This window comes from Harmonia axyridis, chromosome 4, assembly GCF_914767665.1.
Source record: "Harmonia axyridis chromosome 4, icHarAxyr1.1, whole genome shotgun sequence".
Classification (NCBI taxonomy): domain Eukaryota; kingdom Metazoa; phylum Arthropoda; class Insecta; order Coleoptera; family Coccinellidae; genus Harmonia; species Harmonia axyridis.
The window spans coordinates 33,286,802-33,304,843 of NC_059504.1; the positions used below are offsets into that span (position 1 = coordinate 33,286,802).

The 18,042-nt window shown below is 32.6% G+C and overlaps 1 protein-coding gene and 1 long non-coding RNA gene across 2 annotated transcripts; both read right to left on the reverse strand.

The window, feature by feature from the left end:
* Positions 1–1,184: 1,184 nt before the first annotated feature.
* Positions 1,185–12,283, reverse strand: LOC123677703 (metacaspase-2-like). Its single transcript, XM_045614385.1, has 9 exons — positions 12,098–12,283; positions 11,630–11,732; positions 8,391–11,565; positions 6,622–6,702; positions 4,110–4,424; positions 3,510–3,902; positions 3,055–3,176; positions 2,911–2,998; positions 1,185–1,336 (listed from the first exon to the last, which is right to left on the reverse strand). The coding sequence occupies exons 2-9, from the start codon at positions 11,705–11,707 to the stop codon at positions 1,269–1,271; spliced, it is 4,320 nt and encodes a 1,439-aa protein (XP_045470341.1). The 5' UTR covers positions 11,708–11,732; positions 12,098–12,283; the 3' UTR covers positions 1,185–1,268.
* A 1,820-nt stretch (positions 12,284–14,103) lies between these two features.
* LOC123678101 lies at positions 14,104–14,957 on the reverse strand. Its single transcript, XR_006747192.1, has 2 exons — positions 14,583–14,957; positions 14,104–14,480 (listed from the first exon to the last, which is right to left on the reverse strand). It is a non-coding gene; the product is annotated as an uncharacterized LOC123678101 (long non-coding RNA).
* Between the last annotated feature and the right edge of the window lie 3,085 nt (positions 14,958–18,042).

Here is an 18,042-nt window from a genome sequence, read left to right on the forward strand (position 1 = left end):
TACACAATGGACATATATTGCAGTCGGATGCTCTTCCATTACATATGCCTGTGCTCCGTTGAATTTTCCATTCATTGCAGCGGCCCCATCATATCCTTGCCCCCTCAAAATGACTGTCGCAAGGTTTTTACCAGTTAAATCAGAAACAGGTACAAACTGAAGGAAATCTTCTTTAATATCATTGTTGTATAGGTATCTAACGCCGATTGATGCTTGTTCTTGTGTTGAGATGTCTGTCGTTTCATCTGCAAGAACAGTAAAACATTTCGCGGAATTGACCATCTCAACCAATTTCTTCAACATTATATCGTTAATAGCCAAAATAATTTCATTTTGTGTTTTTGGTGAGAGGTAAAGTGCATTTTTCGATCCTATTTCTAAATGTTTTTTCAGAGCCTCATCTCCAGAATTGGCTCTGAATCTCAGAAGAGCTCTGAAGTTTCCCTCATTTTCAACAGGACAAATTTCCAAATTAAGCTTCCCGTAGTCTCGATGGCCTCGAAGTGGTATACCCTGCCGACCACAAAAAATTACTGTTTCAATTATTGGTAGGACTGCGTTTCATCTACGTCAATAAAACAATTAATTTGCAACTTGAAGTAAAATTATTACCTTACGAACATACTAGGGATAAAGACCTTCCAATATTGTTTTGAATCATTTCGATAGCGTTTACCGTTCCTGAGAAAATGAATTTGCGCCGCGTGAACGGACTCTTGATACCTTAATAAGTATTAACAGTATAAGGACCTCAAATCACAAGTTCAGCAAAAATAATGTGATTCAAGGTAATAAAACAGAGTAGTCTTTGATGGAGGCTTTTACCTTTCAATACCCATGAATTTGTAAATTAAAAAACAAAAAATATATAACTACAAATTCATACACAATTTGAAAAATTTTATTTACACATGGGGTAAAAAATACATACATGAAGAAATATTTAACATTTCTCAATTTCTTTAAAATTTAAAGTCATTTTATTTGAAAACACTTCACTTAAACTCCTGGGTTTCTATCTTTCACTCCAGGAGTTTGCAAAATATTTTCTAACATTATTGTTCAATATATAAAATTATGGAAGGAACAAATATAAATACAAATTTTTACAGTTTTTCCTATACAAAATACAAGATTGGATGATAGAAAAACAAAAAAAACAGGATGAAATAATGAAAACTGAATATTCAACAAGATATATATAACATTAATAACGAAATTATTTATAAAAAATGATAAGAGAGAACAAGAGTATGCAAATGCCATATTCATTTTTTAATTAAATAAAATAATAAAACACGCCCATCGCCAGTGTTCTTTATGCAAGCAGGTGTTCCTGAGGAGAAAATTATTGTTATATTCATTTACAATTGGGCATTATGGTTCATAAATGTCATGTGTCTCCCAGTGGCGGCTAGTGACAGTATGGGATGGTGCGGTACATCAGAAAAAAATGATTATTATTATACATATATATTTTAAGTTTATGGACAAAGTTTATTTAGTGAAATTCACTTTGTCAGATGCATAAAAATCGTTACAAAAAATTTTATTACCAATAATTGATATGATGAAAATTCTGAAAGGGTTAGGAAAAAACCTGGTGAATTGAACTGTACGCATTACTTAAAACCAAATTGAATACGTGTGTATAGCAATGAGTAAACATCGCTTGTGGTGCTGTAGACTTGATTTTTGCCTGTAAACTGTTTACTTCTCCCAACATTACACTAGCCTAATCATATGATGGAGCCACTAATTTTGAATGCAAGTCAAATTTTTCCAATTTGGCTGGTAAAAATTGAAATAAATCTTCAGCAGAACGCTCAGAACTATCATAGAATCACTTGAATCGCTCAACAGTTGGTCATTTATTACATAACAGAAAATTGTGAATATCAGCTTATGTCAGTTGTTTCATCCAGTTGTCAGGAAAAAGATATTGAAATTTTTTCTTGAATTTTTCATTCACAACAAAAGCAACCAAATAGATTAATTAATTTTGTATGTAACTGATGTATTGTTAATATTATTGCAAATACACAGCCAACAAAATAATTTATTCAAAGTTCTCTGCCAGTATGCAAGTCCTACTTTTCATATCATGTATTTTTAAACCTCCAATTTGATTTTCCGACCCACTCGCAGTCCCAAGACGGGATTTCGTATAATTAGGTTATTTTCTCAAGAAAAATGGCACGCAGATTTTTTGTTGTTTCAAAATACTCGACCTCAATATGTCGTCCTTCTCGTATCTATAAATATCTTCGATGCTTCCTTCAAATAACCGAATGAATTCTAAACATATCAGATAAGAAAAAACTTGACTATTTTTTCCAGTTTAAGAGCTACATAGATGAATTTTTGGATAACGCATTTTATCTCTCTTTGATTTTTTTCGTCCGGACCTCCTCAACATCTGTCATAATATAATACATTTTAGCTTTATTCTGTTACTTCAAATCAAATACGGATGGTATGGATCAAAAAGAAATGCATCGGAATCGTTTCGAATTCGTATTCTGTAACTCAAAAGTAGAATTACTATGGATATCAATTACGAATTAAATTTGGAGATAAAAAAATAAGTGAAACATTCCAATTTTTCAGATTACGATCCGATTCTTCCCATTCAAGTTGAAGAATAGGACCCATTGTTATTCATTCTATTGATTTATTAATTCTTGTGTATCATGGTAATTATAGAATGTAATATACAAAACAAATAATCAAGAAAATTAACGTGATGATAATTCCCCATTATCCCTGGTATACGCCAAATGACTTACAAGCCTTAACACCGTCACACTTCCTGATCGGTGCAAGACTCACAAGCTTACCAGAAGATGTAACAGAAATACTAATGAACCATTTGAAGATATATAACTTTATTTATATATGTGAATTTACCTTTAGGTATTACGAAGAAAAGTGGTGCTTCCTGTAGATTAATTTCCCTTGATAATAAGCTATTGGCACCTTCTAGTCTGGTGTAAAACTACAAAATAAAAAATGTAAAGTCTTTTACTATTAATTTTTCATAGAATTGATTACCACATCATATTCAGTGTTGATGAATTTTTTTTTCGATTTGGGTGGCAGAGCTATATATCCATATTTTTCTTCTAAACTATAGACTCCTGTATGAGTTTTTCCAAGATTCCTGATGTGCATGTCTGAAAAAATTGGTATCAACTAACATGATTTTGGAAGTTATTTTAGATTATACTTCTAGACGTTTTTTTTTTAATTCAATTCACTAAACCAATCAAATGTGATATAAAAAAAACAATAGTCATTAATGAAACATAATAATATTGTTATGATTCTGGGTCTATTAAATAACCTTTTTAACTAATTCAAATCCTTTCAACTGCATGACTGATTTTCCAAAACAAAATTGCATTAGTTTTTACTTATATCAACAACTATTCATTTTCACATTATCTAAATCAAATATGATAGGAGTTTTGCAGAATACATTAGGGATCTCACAACAATATACTCACCACCTCTTGCCCAATGCTCTGGATCATTGGATTGATCTTGAACAATTGATGAATTATTTTCCTCCATATAATGAATATTTTTGGCACTTTTACTTCCAGAAGATTTTCTAGCCTCTATAGAAATGTTGCCCATAGAACCTTCAATTGTTTTCTTGGATGGAGATTTAACGTCTTTCTTCTTTACAGTTTTCATTTTAGGTATTTTGCAGCCCAGTGTCTTTCTTTTCTTTCGTTTTTTAGGTTTTGGAGAGGTATTCCTGTTCTTGGGCTTTGTGACATTTATATTAGAATCTTTAACTGTTGATGTAGATTCAGAATCACTTGAAGTCATTTTATTCCCACTTGATTTTGCTTGTCTTTTTGCAGCCTTTTTGGTGATTATTTCTTTTTCCACTAGAAAAATTAATTCAAATACAATCATCAAAAGAATTTCATATTGTAATAAATAAATAAATAAATTTAAATAGATCTTTTTGTTCTTCTGAACCTTGAGTGAGAGAAGCTTATTATCATTTTTGAGAATAAAATATAATGTGGATGGTTTTCCATATTTGTAGAGGAACATTTGAACATAACTGAAATAAAGAATTGTTCACCCACCATATTTTTCGTCCAGCTCTTCATCAACTGAATAATTGTCCTCTTTTTCAAAGGGGCTTGCTGCCCTGCTATGAGTAGAAGAACCATTACTGCTAATATAATCCCCGTCAGCTTGATCTGATAGAGGTTCTACAGTAGAATTTTTATTTTGTTTTTTGGTAATGCCGTTTTTTTTTCCTTTGCTGGATTTTGCTACTTTAGTTGCAGAGTCTTCATCAACGGTTGAGTATTCAGATTCCTTTGACTTTGGCCCTTCCTTATTTGTTTTTGATCCCTTTTTAACAGATTGTTTAGTAGTTGTTTTTCTTTCTCTTCCTAAAAAAAAACATCAATATAATATAAATTTCAAGGAATGAAGCATTACATTGGAAAAGTATGATAGAAAGCATTGCAAAGATTCCAAATAGTATACACTCTTGATAACAGAAAACTCTATAAATACAAACATTGCCTGGTATTAGATTGTTTTCTTTTTTACACCAATTCAAAATTTGAACAGAACCTTCATTCCTGAGATGATATTGTAAAGGCGGTACAATATATTGTGTTATAAATTAATATTTTTTTCGTTTCTATTTCAGTATCTGAGGGCAATGATTAGTAAGTTACATTTCTTGATGCTTTTGCTATCTAATTACTTTTTACCCCAAATCTACAAGCACCTAGGATGATCCTTAAGAAAGTGAGGGTTTTCTACTCATTGTAGTCGTTATACCCAATACATTCTGATACCCATACCGGCCATACCATTATAGACCTTAAATACCCAATACATACTGATATCAACAATGTCAGCAAAGACTGATTCTATTGATTTTATCGTTTAAGTTCTGTTGATTTTTGTTGTTAAGGTTTTGTTTAATACAAATTGAAAAAAGCACGGAAGTGATGAGGTGAAGTGATCATAATTAAACTTTTTTGGAGCGCTCAACTATTGAGCTATGAAGTAGTATATTTTTTTTCTCAAAAAATTCTCTTCTGACAAGAATACTAGTATTTTTAGAATTCCTCTGTAAAAACTTCAATTTTTCTTAATTATTGTTCTTATATAAGCTTTTTTCAGATTTTATAGCGGTAGGTATTAGTGTAGTAGTTCCTTAGCCATTTGTAGTATCCAGGGTATCTAATCTTTTTTAATTTAATTGGGGCATTATTTCTTAGATTCTGCTTGATGTTATTAGTGAACAGAAAATATATTTATTTTTATGAAAGTATTTAATCGGTGCATAATTGTTTTATTGCTATAACTATTAGAAGAGTATAAATAAAATTTATCAACTATTAATGCATATTCGAAATTTCAATTAACCCATTAGTGCATAGCGTCCCCTGAAAGGGACTTCGATATTTTTAATTTTCGCGGACGGATGTGATAGCGCACCTAACTTCTAATGGTCTAGTGATCACAGTTAATGTATTGTTGCTTCATTGTAAAGTCTAGTTTTGTGAATCAAGTGTATTTTATCGAGTGTGGATGAATAAACTGGAAGATGGATCTAAGCCTGTACAGCGAAAGGAGTGGAGGGTGAGTATTTCTCGAATAAGAATGCAATTGAAAGTATGTAGAGCTACAACTATCATATCGTAAAATTCACAAATCCTTGTAGAATCATATTCAATATGAAATTGAGGTAAATTATGATCACTTTTGAAATAATCTACTGCTCAAGATTAGATCCCTTTGAAGGGACATTATGCATAATGGCTATTTTTCCTAAATATATTTCTTTATTTCAACTTGCCTCTACATGAGTTACTAGCAGCTTTGGAGGACGATGTTGTTGATTTTGCCGATATCTATATCACTCCACCTCAAAATGGTGAAGAGGCAAATTATAGAACTCGAATAAGACAGCGCAAGTGGTGGTGGCCTATCTTTGTCTATCTGTTTGACGTAAGCGTTGTAAACGCCTGGTTGTTGATGAGAAAATTGCAGCCCAATAATTCTGTTTGCAGATGTTTGTTGAATTTCAGAAGGAATTTGCGTCTGATTTTATTGTTAAGTTATGGTGTCAAATCAATGAAAGGTAAAATCCCCCGAAGTATCTACAGCAGGTCAGATTTAATGAACGAAATTACATCGTTGATTACTGCCCAACGGTCAGATGATGTGCCACATGTGGAAAAAAATCCAATTTCGTTTGTACCAAATGCAATGTGGGCTTACACCCCAAAAACTGTTTTAGGGCATATCATTGACCCTACTGACTTGTATGCATAACGTCCCCTAAAAGGGACGGTCTACATTTTCCTTCACAATAGAGATTTTAGTTATTTGTGTTTTGAATATGTTTTAAGGTCCTATCCCAATCCTAGATAACCAAAAATATTGCTTCTAATATGTTCGGTAAACCTTATGCACTAATGGGTTAATGAAAATGAAGTAAATGATCAAAGATTTGAAAAGAATGATGTTGTGTTTTATTATATAGAGTTATACTGTAGCTCATTGATGTATGTGATTATCCATAGTAGGTAAATTTGGAAAAACTAACGAATATTAGTTTCTTACCTTTTTCAGGTGTACCAAAAATGTTTTTCAAATAATTATCGTTGCATACTGCATTTCTTCTTCTGGTAGATTTTCTTGTACCTAAAGATTGATTATGATATAGTATTAGTAGCCATAGCCAAACAAAAAACAACAATTTTCTGTTGAATTCCTATTATTATCAACAACATAGATTCCAAGACTAGCTACAGAATGGAATTTCCTAGGAAGATTGTTGCTATATTAAACTCGGAGGGACAAAGAGAAACTTTAATAGCAGCTGTTCAAAAAAGGAAAAATCTCACTGTAGAAGACATAACGAGTTCCTGGCATTCTAAGAGAGTTTATGCTTCACGTTTGCGTCGTAATATGTTTACGATGGTCAAGAAAAGGCTAAGGAACTGAATTATAAGAATGTATGAATACGGAATTTGGGAGTTCATGTTACAAAAGTGGCCAAATTTTGGTTCTGCATACGTTTAAGGACCTCAGCAGACTATAACATTCTAGTTATTGCTTGGCACGTAAAAATTTCAATCTTTTACCCCTTCAGAATAGACTGTCTGACGATTTTACTGAGAAGTTAGAGAAATTCCACTATTGAACTAATTTTTTGGTCAAAATTTTCTATGTGTTGAATGACGTGCGGGACATTGAAATCTACTGATCTTTGTTGAAAAATATCTGCTCTTTCCAAATATTTGCATTAATTTTCACTAGTACACTATACAGGGGGTTGAATCTCAACTTGTGAAAAGTCCCTGCTATATTTTTCTAACACAGACCTGATTTTTTAATTAGTTTAAAGATTAATCGAGGGACCTGATGGAGTGAATTGTGCATTCCAAATATCAATCCAATATACTGGGTGGTTCAAAAGTTATAAGGAATTGTGAATATTGTTGAATTCATAAGGACTCAGGACCTGAATCACTTCTTTGTATATGATACTAAAAGTAAAATGGCGTCAATTATATCACCCAGGTTCAGTGACTTGATCAGGTCCAAAGAAAATTTTGAATTATCGCAGCCTTCCACTTGAAAACTGATTACTTAGCTTGCCAGGAGGTTCTAAAAATTTGAAACTCTGTGGTACTCAGAATAAGAGAGATAGGCCAAACATATGTTATATATTTGAAATCAGGGAAAAAAGAGCTAGTCAAATATAGAGAAATATATAGGGTGTTCTATTTGAAGAAATGAAGTTGCAATCAATATGTTGCTCACCCTGTATATATTTCGTTTTGTGAAATAATTTAAAAAAATACTAGTCGATTTCGTGAAACTTTTGTAGAAAACATTTCGTTGTACTTCTTTTAGAAACAAAGTTAAAGGGGGGGTCAATTATGGTGAAAAATCCGGTACACCCAGGAGAGTGTTTCAATGATCACATACAGAAATCTGTGTGATGGGGAATTCAAACATTGCATGTTAGAAGGAGTTTTGAGAAAGATGCAAGCTTATTTTATGACTTCGATACTCGACCTCCGATAAATGCTCAGCTATAGATTACATCTATCATAATATGATAGATATATATTATATAGTTTTTTGGACTCGTCTAGGGTAGCTCTACCTCAGGTTAATGTATGTACATTTACCAATGAAACAACCTGTATATCTTAGTAAAAGAAAAGTAGAAAAAATTTTATGAATGGTACTACAACTAGCTTGCTGTAAATTCAAGGAAATTTATCAGGAGTTTCTAAGAAATCTCAAATTTGCCTAGGAGAGTCAAGATAAAAAATATAGTAAACAAAAGGAAATATTTGTATATTGTTTCTACATACCAATAGTGCTACTAATTCCACTTGAAGCTTCTTTTTGGTCACAAATTCTTCGACTATCAGAAAGATTAACTCCAAGTTTCTGTCTTTCATTCTCAGTTTGTGATTTAGTATTAGATGATGCTCTAACCTTTTTTTTTGGTACTCTTGTAGATTCATCTGTACTCTGTTCAGGTAATCTCGTAAGAAAAACAACACAATTAGATATTTGATTTGAAGGAAAAGTAGTACCTCTATCACTAATATCCACCATTTTATCAGACAATTTTTTTTCTTCCTGTGGAATGCATTCAAAATGTTTTGATTCATTTGGTGAAACTTTTGTATTTAATCTGATTTTTGGAATTTCAGTCCGATCCTCCTCATTTAAAATAGCTTTTTCAGTTTTCTCCTCAGGTGTTCCTGTAGGCTCTAGAAAATTATTGAGACACGATTCATTTAAATTACTTGCTACATTGCTTTCGGTTTCCAACTCTGTGATAGTTTCATTTATTTTTCTGGTTAATGGTTTATTCATGTCATTTTTATTTGAATTTTCTTCATCAACTATAGATTTTACACTGTGTATAATAATTTTTTTTGATGGTAGAGAACAAACACCAATGGTGTTTTTAGTTTTGTGGTTCTTAGAATTCATATAATGTTCAACAGAATTAAGAAGTAATGGATTACTATTTGTGGTTACATCAATATTTCTTGGTTGTATCTCATGTTTTTCATTTAATGAAGGTTCCATCTGAAATTCTTTGGAAGATGTAAATATATCTACATTAACTATCTCTGAAGGTTTTTGAGATAGTAATTCAATAATATTAGTGAGACTATTTCTATTCAAGATCTTATTTGGGGTTTTTCTGCGTTTCTGGGTTTTTCTTTGTGGCAGCATAGGAAAGATATAGTTATAAACCCAATCTGATTCACTGCATTGGGTCCTTGCAAGTCTTTTCAATATTTTCTTTTTTTCAGTTATATTAATTTTATCAAATTTTTCAAAGGGGCAGGAGATATCTGAATTTTCAGTTGCTACGACAATTTTATCAACATTTTTCAATAATTCTCTAGCACAATTTTTACTTGAAACATTATTTTTGGTTATGTTCTCATTGTTAGGAATGTATGTTTCATAGGCATTATCAAGAGTTTTGTTGATAGAGATGTTTGAATTTTCAGCTCCAGTGAAGGATTTATCAACATTTTCCTGTGATTCTAATGATGCGCTATTACAATTTTTACTTAAATTGTTATTTTTGTTTATATTCTTATTATTAGAAATGGATGTTTCATCTGCACTATCAAGAATTTTGTTGACACTTTTTCCTTCTGATTCATTTGAAGGCTTTGAATAAACATTTTTAAATTTGTTCAACTGATCATTCACAATTTCTGTAATTATTAATTTTAAATTTTGTTGATGAGGGTCAATCACTTGATGTGGTGTGTCAAGGAACTTTTCATGCCTTCCATGAAGAACAGTAGAAGGAAAGCTATTTTGTTCAATATTTCTTTCAACTGATTTAGGGTTTTTATTCTGAATTTTTTTTTCCAAGATGTAAGAGTCTCTTCTAGATAATCTAGAATATTTTTTGAAAGCACTTTTTTTTTCATTATGGAAGTTTTTGGCTGCTTCACATTCACTTGAACTTGTATATTCTTCTGGAGAATAATTTCCTTGATTTGAAGATGCACGAGTTCTTCTAGGTCTACTATAATTCCTTCTTGATTTGGGTCTCTCAGAGTCATTTTTTTCTACATATGAACATGAAGGTTCATAATATCTTGATGGAACCACCCTATGTTTGTGTTCTATTTCTGGTAAAGAGATGATATCCTTTAGATGCCTTCTAGAGGAAGTCTTTGGAACCTTGTAATATATTATCCTTTCTTCTTTTTCAGGTATATCTGAATCGCTCATACTTACTTCAACTAATCTTGTCCTCCTTTTAATTTGAGGAAATCTGTTCAATTCTACATTATTCGTTTTGAGTACTTCCTTGATTGTTTTTCTATTCCTAGAACCCCAGTCATGAAAATACTCTTTTTTTCTTCGAGATATTGATCTTCCCTTGTTAATTCTTTGCTTAATGATTTTCTGCTCAGATGCCATCACAGGATCATCTTCAATGTAAATCAACTTGCCTTGAGGCTTAATTTTTTTTGTTTTCAATTTAATAGGTCTATCCAATTCAACTGAATAATCAGATTCTTCAGAACTATCAGAGTATTTCAATCCTTCGATAGTCTTGGAGGCTACAACATTTTTTTGCTTATATTCTATATCTGAGTTATTGTCATTTTCTTTATCAGAAACATACACATATTTAATATGAGATTTTTTTGTTTTAGAAAGCGATCTTGCTCTTGTCTTGCCCATTTTTCCTTTAAGTGGAAAATATGTTTTCTCTTTAATAATGCCTTCTTTTTTTTTTGGGACATAGTGAGAGAAATTAGATTTATCAGGAATATCAACTGAAGATAATGCACTATTCGAACTGCTTTCTTCTATTGTTCTTTCTATTGCTTTTTTCCTTTTAGAAATTGAATGTGAATCATATTGGATATCATTTTGCTTGTGCCCAGAGTGTTCTGCCTTTCTCTTTTTCAGTTTACTGGTCGATAATTGATTGTCTATTTCTATTGCAGATTGCACACTTCCGGTAGAACTGTATTTATTTTCCTCATTGATTATTTTATTTGATTTATTGAGGCCACTTTCTTCTCCTATTCTACAGTCATTGACAATATTTGGTATGTTATTTTTCTGAATGGTTGAAATATTTAGTTTTGATGTTTGGTGTTTACTGAACTCATCAATAGCTAATTGTTCCTTTTCAAATGAACTATTTAAAGAAGGTTTTGATATTTGTTGTCCACTAGTATTCTCTACAATCAATGGCTCTCTATAAGCTGAAATATTTTTGTCACCATTAATTGAAATCTCTTTTTGTTGAGGCTTGAGATTTTGGGGTTTTCTATAACTTTGATTGTTCTGTTCCTCAGATTCAGATAATAATGTTGAAATACTTGAAAAAGAGATGTTATCCTTCAATTTATTTGGGGCAAAAGGTGTACTACAAACTAAGGATGGATGTACTGCTCTACTAATAATTGACTTTCGGTAATTTCCCCTTATAATATTTTCAATGGTATCTGCTACCTTTGGTAAATCATCTGTAATTTTCTGCAAATTAAAAATTGTTTAGAATCATATTTCATTTAAATCATTGAACACAAATGCCACTAACCTTTGCTCTCTTCACCATCCCAGTGAAATTAGGGCTATTTGTTACTTCACAAAGATCTGATTCTGAAGAATCTGCCATGGTTAAGTTGTTTCTCTTCTTACTTCTGAAAATAAGGCAATTTGAAATTCTAGTAGTTACTGTTTTATCAGTATATTACTAATTAGGACCAACTTTTATTAATAATACCGTGATAGCAACTCCAAGAATATCGAAAATTATAAATGAAGTATACATATGAACACATAGGTCGTATATATCTTAATATATATACACCTCGATTTATATATATATATATATATATATATATATATATATATATATATCATATATATATTTTATTATACATTATAGATTCAAATAAACATATCAATCAATCATTCATCAAATATTCAAATAAACAATCCTTCATAACTTTCAAAATATCAGAATGAAACGATCGATCACTTTGGATTTATGTTTATTTTATACCTTTCTACTTCTGCAATGTTGGATATTATAACAATCAATCTTTCTCAAACAAAGTTTCATTGAAAATTATATTCTTATATCATACTCAGGAATTAGGCGTCGTTTAATTTGAAATTCTTTATGACTTACAACAGCCGTTAAATATTTTGATATTTGACAATACGCTATCATCAAGCATAGACCTAAGATGCATAGAATACCTGGTGTGTCTACTTATACCTGTAAAACTTTCAGACAAAACGGGAGATTTTTCGGATTTATACCTACTTGATTTCGAGGGATCGCGGGCTTTTCAGATGGCGCATACATCGTTTACATTTGACATTTCTCTCAATTCTCGACACTTGTGAACCAAGGGCGTAGATCTTTTTTTTCTTGGGGAGGGATAATCGAAAAAAAATGTTTGACAACTTTTATTCATATCTGTAATGTTAGAAAAAGAAGTTTGATAATGAAGTTTGAACCAAATTACTCGAAATAGTTTTTGTTGTTACTAATTCGGTTGTTCTTACCTTGTTCTCAAATAAGATTTACGAAGGAAAATGAGAAATTACTTGGATAATTTTGAGAAAAACAGTTTCATGAATATGAGCCCACAAACGCTTTGCTTTCAATATACAGGTTGTTTCTAGTGTGTTGTACAGTTTATCAAATATTTATTAATCTTCGCTACAGATTAGGTAAATAACTACCAAAACTTATAGTTAATGCATTAATTAGAGCTTACTAGCTGGATCTTTATAATAATTTGGATTTTCCTGAGGATTACTAGAGATTTTTCTAGAAATCGATAGCAGATACGACAAAACTATAACAAACCAAAAAGTGTAGTACTGGACCAGAGTTTTTTTCTACATTTTTCTAAACTAACAGCCATTCACCAAAATATAGTTTTGGAGGAAGGAAGCAGGCATCCTTCCAGAAAATATATCACCCTGTGGATTTGCATTCAAAATTAGCATATCACATAGTGAAAACTTTAAACTGGAATATTTATGGCCAATTCATATTAAATATCTTGTGAAGGGAAGGTTATACGAGAAAATAACTTGAACTTCAACACATGTATCTCAAAACAAAATGTTTGGGGACTCATGTTACAGGACTTTTTTTCTTGAAATGATCCGGAAATCTGTCATTTTCATTTGTATCTCCAATTTAGGAGCACCGTGTAATTTCCCCCAGTATCCCCCTATTTCTACGCTCTTGTCGTGAACTTTGAGTATAGAACAATAATATTTTATATTCTATGGTCTGTCATTTTATTCCATTCATTTGAGTAAAAATTCGATATGAACTGAATTGTAATTTATTGTGAATGTTTGCAGTGTCTTAAATCAGTATTTCCTTTTTAAACGGCACCAGGCAGATGCGGGAATTCGAAAAATTTTAAAGAGCGCCACCTTACAGCACTCTGGTGAAGCAGACCACCAAAGCAACAGGTGGGTCTCTCAAAAAGTCTGAAACAAAATCGAATCAGTAAACACACCAGGTATTCTATGCATCTTACATAGACCTAACATAAATGATATTAGGTCTATGTCTATGGCATCAAGGTTACCCTCTGACAACATTAGGCCATAGAGTAAAAATATGCAGGATATTTTAAAGGCCAGTTGGACCATTTGCCTAAACATTTAGGAAATTGGGACAACTGACCCATAGACTAACTAAACGGAGAATAGATGAGACACTAGTAGAACAAGCTTCAACGCCATCTGGTTTTGTAGAACATTACTAATTCGTGAAAAAAGCTCAATTGAAAAAGGAATCTGTATCGTAAAGCTGCCTCAAAAAGAATTCTGTAGTGCACCTTTTGAATAGGTAGGTACACCCATATACAAGAGGCAAAAAGTTTTTTGAAATTCAAATTCCAAAAGGAAATCAGAAATGGATTCGTGCAAGTTATCGATGAGTGAGGAAATTTATTTTCATGAAAATAATACCTGCAACGAACTTTCATCTGATTTTCTTTTGGAATCGAGAAATGAGGATCATTAATCAAATTCTGGATAGAATAAAAATTTATTAACTGAAATATCACCAATTAAAAATACAGATTTATTTCATAAATATCTAATCAATAAACTAATAATTGCATTGAAAACATTCTCAAAAACTAAAAATAATGAATTCAATAATACAAAATATGAGTAGGTATTTATACCTACTATAAAGCTCCTTCAGTTAATTACCTGGCAAATCAATTGAGGGCAAAGAACCTTTTTTCAGCTTTCCATTGCTTTCCAGACAATCACTATGAAAATGGCACTGGCATATTCTAACATGCTTAATTTGATATTTCTCCAATTCCAAAAGTTTCCTATTGCCGATGCGCTCAAGCCACACTTTTCGAATTTTCTCATCGGTAGTGATGGCATATCTACGAAAATAAAATGAATATATTCTTTTTATAGGTACTGCAAATCTTGTGTTGACGTTAAAAAGTTTTCAATTGGGTTTTTAATTCATATTTTATAATTACCTTCTTGCATCTCGATTTTCACATCCAATAACACAGCACGTCTTCACTCTTGCAGGCATATCGAAATTTATTATATTTCAAAAAGAACGTGTCAAACAACTCCTTGTGTCAGTTGACATTTCAAAGGTTTTTTGATAATAATGATTATACATTATACTTACTATTTTCATACATCTCCCCACACAAGCTGCATATAAACCTGGAGACTTTCCTCCCAATAGACCGTAACGTGTATGGGAGCCACTATTCACGAGTGATCTCCATGAATGCAACGACATCTAACTATCAAATTGAAAATAATTTTTTCGTGTATTAGTGTCCTCCTCCGACAGATGGCGCGGAATATACGAGTGGCTCATCTATTTTTTTAGTTTGTCTATGAACTGACCATAAGACGTCTTAAAATACTGATGTGTTCACTGATTAGATTTTGTTTAAGATAATTCTGGCGACTCGGCTCGGCACATAGACCTATATCTGATATGATCAAAAACTTCAATTAATTCTTCTCTCTTATCGAATATTGTTTTTACAGCGCGAGATTTGAAATTCCAACGAGTTTCCGAGCTAGAGGGTAATCTTTTTTTGCAAATTTCGTCTAGAATATTAGTGCGTTTACTTGATTTAGTGAAAAACGACAAAAATCCTGAAAGATTCGAAAAAAACACGCGACACTCATTGATTTTCTTGGTCGAATGTTGTAACACTAAATTCAATTTATGTGCATAACAGTGCGTGAATAGTGCTTGAGGAGCAATTGTTTTTATTCGCGCTTGTAACCCATTAATCAAAATCGTTCGGATATTTTACCGTCTCGAACGAAGCGGAAAATTACTGACATCTGACAAAAACATTTAACATCCGTTGTCTCGTCTATTTCCCAAGAAAAGCACGCAGAATTATTATTATTATTATTATTATTATTATTACATGGAATAAGAGCTGAGGTTGGTAACCTATAAAAGCTCAGAAATGGAGAAAAGAAAATAAAAATTAAAATTAAATTAAACAGAAGTACATTACTAAACTAAACTAAAGTAAACCAAAAAGCACAAAGGTAAATATACAAAGTCACCGCCGAGTACACCATCCATCGTATAATATATATAATTGGTAATTCGGAATAAGGACTACAGAATCAGAAATATCAGTATGCAACCAAGATTCAGTAATGAAAATGAGCGATGGACCATGCACTCTAACAAATGAGAGAAGTTCATGATATTTCGAATGGAGAGATTGAATGTAAGTATAAATTAAACTCTATTCCTGCATGGCACCACTACCACTCAGTTTTCTGGAGTCTGGGATACAATTGTTGGCTCTCCCCTGACGTACTTTATTGTCAAGTCCCTTTCTCCGGACGTTTCGCGTTCCTTCAGATCAAAGCGAAGCTGACTCAGAGTTGCTAACTGGTGAGGAGTCTTGTCATCAGAAACTAGTACGCGCTTGAAATCTCCAGAATTGAGAAGCTTCTTCTTGTTTCTCAGCAATGATCCCACAACCCCGTTGTTCGAAAAGGAAACCCTCAGCAGACGTGGGTGGGATGGATTACGTTTTCCAATACGGGAAATCTTGACAATCGCGCTTTGTATAGAGTTATCAATAGATTCCAGTATCTTGACAGCCACGTTGGTGTCACCCTCCTCTGGGTCAGATTCAGGTACATTTTTAAGCAAAATGTTATAAGAACGTTTGACTCGCTCTAAAATCTCAGCGGAATCCAAAGAACATAGAGATGGTAGTCTATGGGGAGCAGCGGATAGAGTAGATTTAATCTCTACTATATCGTAAGTCATCTCATCAACTCTCGAAACCACAGCGTTCTGTGATGACTCTATTTGAGACAACTTATTTTGACACTCGTCAATAATGGAGCTATGGCTACTTAACTGCGAGGTATGTTCATCGAGAGTTGTTTTGCATTCACGCAGCTCGGCCAAAATTAGAGACTGATCGGATTTTATTGATTTTTATATCCTCAGATACTGAACTCATTTTACTCATTAGGAGAGAAAAATGTTCGAGTGTTACAGGCTGATCAGATTGCGAGTTACTCCGTAGCAATCGTTTGCTACTCAGGCACGGCGGACAGCTCCACTTACCCTTCGACTCCCTCATAAACTCAGAGTCAACGGGCGATATATCAACACACGAAGCATGATAGAATATGCGGCAGGTAGAGCATTTTAACACATTTTTATCTGATTCGGTGGCTTTTTTCGAGCATTTAAAGCAGTACGAGGGCATGATTAGTAGAAAAATATTAATTTAAATAGGAAAGGAGAGGCAAGTAAACTTTTCACTCTTGTGGGTCGATACAAGAGACTTTCACAGAGAGGGAAGACCACGGAATGATAGGATATGGTGATCAGGCCGCGAAATAATTTGCTACGATTATCGGTCTGCTGAATTTAAATATTATGATCCAGTGCGGTCCACGCGGTTCCCACGACAGAGCCGAGAGAATGAAATATAAATATGTAAAGATTGTGAAATGTGGGGATCAAAAACCGAAAACCAATGAGCGTTCAACGAAAGGGGGGAAAGAACGCCATTATCAACAATTATCTGCGCGGGTGGGATGCTAATATCGACCTTAGAGATGTAAACAAAGATCAGTGATGAAAAAATCGACAGAATTAAGACATAGATTTACCAAAGTGAATTGGAAAATTATATTATCCTACCTGAGGAAATACTGAAAACTGTATCATTCAACACTAAAATATCAATGTAGAACACAGATAACCAGCTATTAACTGAAGTTGATTGAGAGCTACAGCAAAACGCGTATAGACGAGGCAGTACTTCGATGAACATTATTTATTTCCTCGCGAATTTTCTCCCTCGAAATTTTGGTTATTGAATCTATTAAATCATTTTGTATGGTTTTTGACAAACCACAAAACACGGAAGGGTCAATAAATTTTTTAAAATCTTGATCTAAAGTGGCGGCGAATGCAGCGAGCTCCTTAAAATTCCCTCGATTGTCGGAATCGACACTTTCATCGTTTCCCCGAAAGGCCAGCTCTTGTGTTGATAAAAAAATTATCATGTTTAATAAATGCTTCATCATTTTACGATTTTCTGTAACCTTATCGTTAAAGCTTTTTATGAATTCGCGATGAGCACTGTCTAAACTATTGATTATATTTTGTTTGCCGAACAATTTGAATTTTAGTGAAGAATGGATATGCTCTTTGGTGACTTCATGTTTACCCGACGCGCGATGAATTTCTATCAAATTATCGTACCCAGCCGAACAAAAAGGGCCTTTTTGATCCGAAAATAGCAGGCAGTTCCAACAAAAAAGTTTATTTTTAGTTTCGCTACCGGTTAACCAATTAAATTTTTCATAAATTATTTTTGAAAAGGCCCGATTATGACTCATTGTGCGCTGAATCAGATTCGACATAGACGGTCTAGGAACAGGTAACTCTTTTACGAATTTTTTGTC

What these genes read in the sequence shown, in the direction of transcription:
- LOC123677703 (XM_045614385.1), bottom strand. Translation starts at nt 11,707, where the DNA reads ATGGCAGATTCTTCAGAATCAGATCTTTGTGAAGTAACAAATAGCCCT. An exon ending in GGATGGTGAAGAGAGCAAAG is followed by an intron (nt 11,566 to 11,629) that starts GTTAGTGGCATT and finishes TTTAATTTGCAG; the next exon opens with AAAATTACAGATGATTTACC. An exon ending in AGAGCATTGGGCAAGAGGTG is followed by an intron (nt 3,177 to 3,509) that starts GTGAGTATATTG and finishes CAATTTTTTCAG; the next exon opens with ACATGCACATCAGGAATCTT.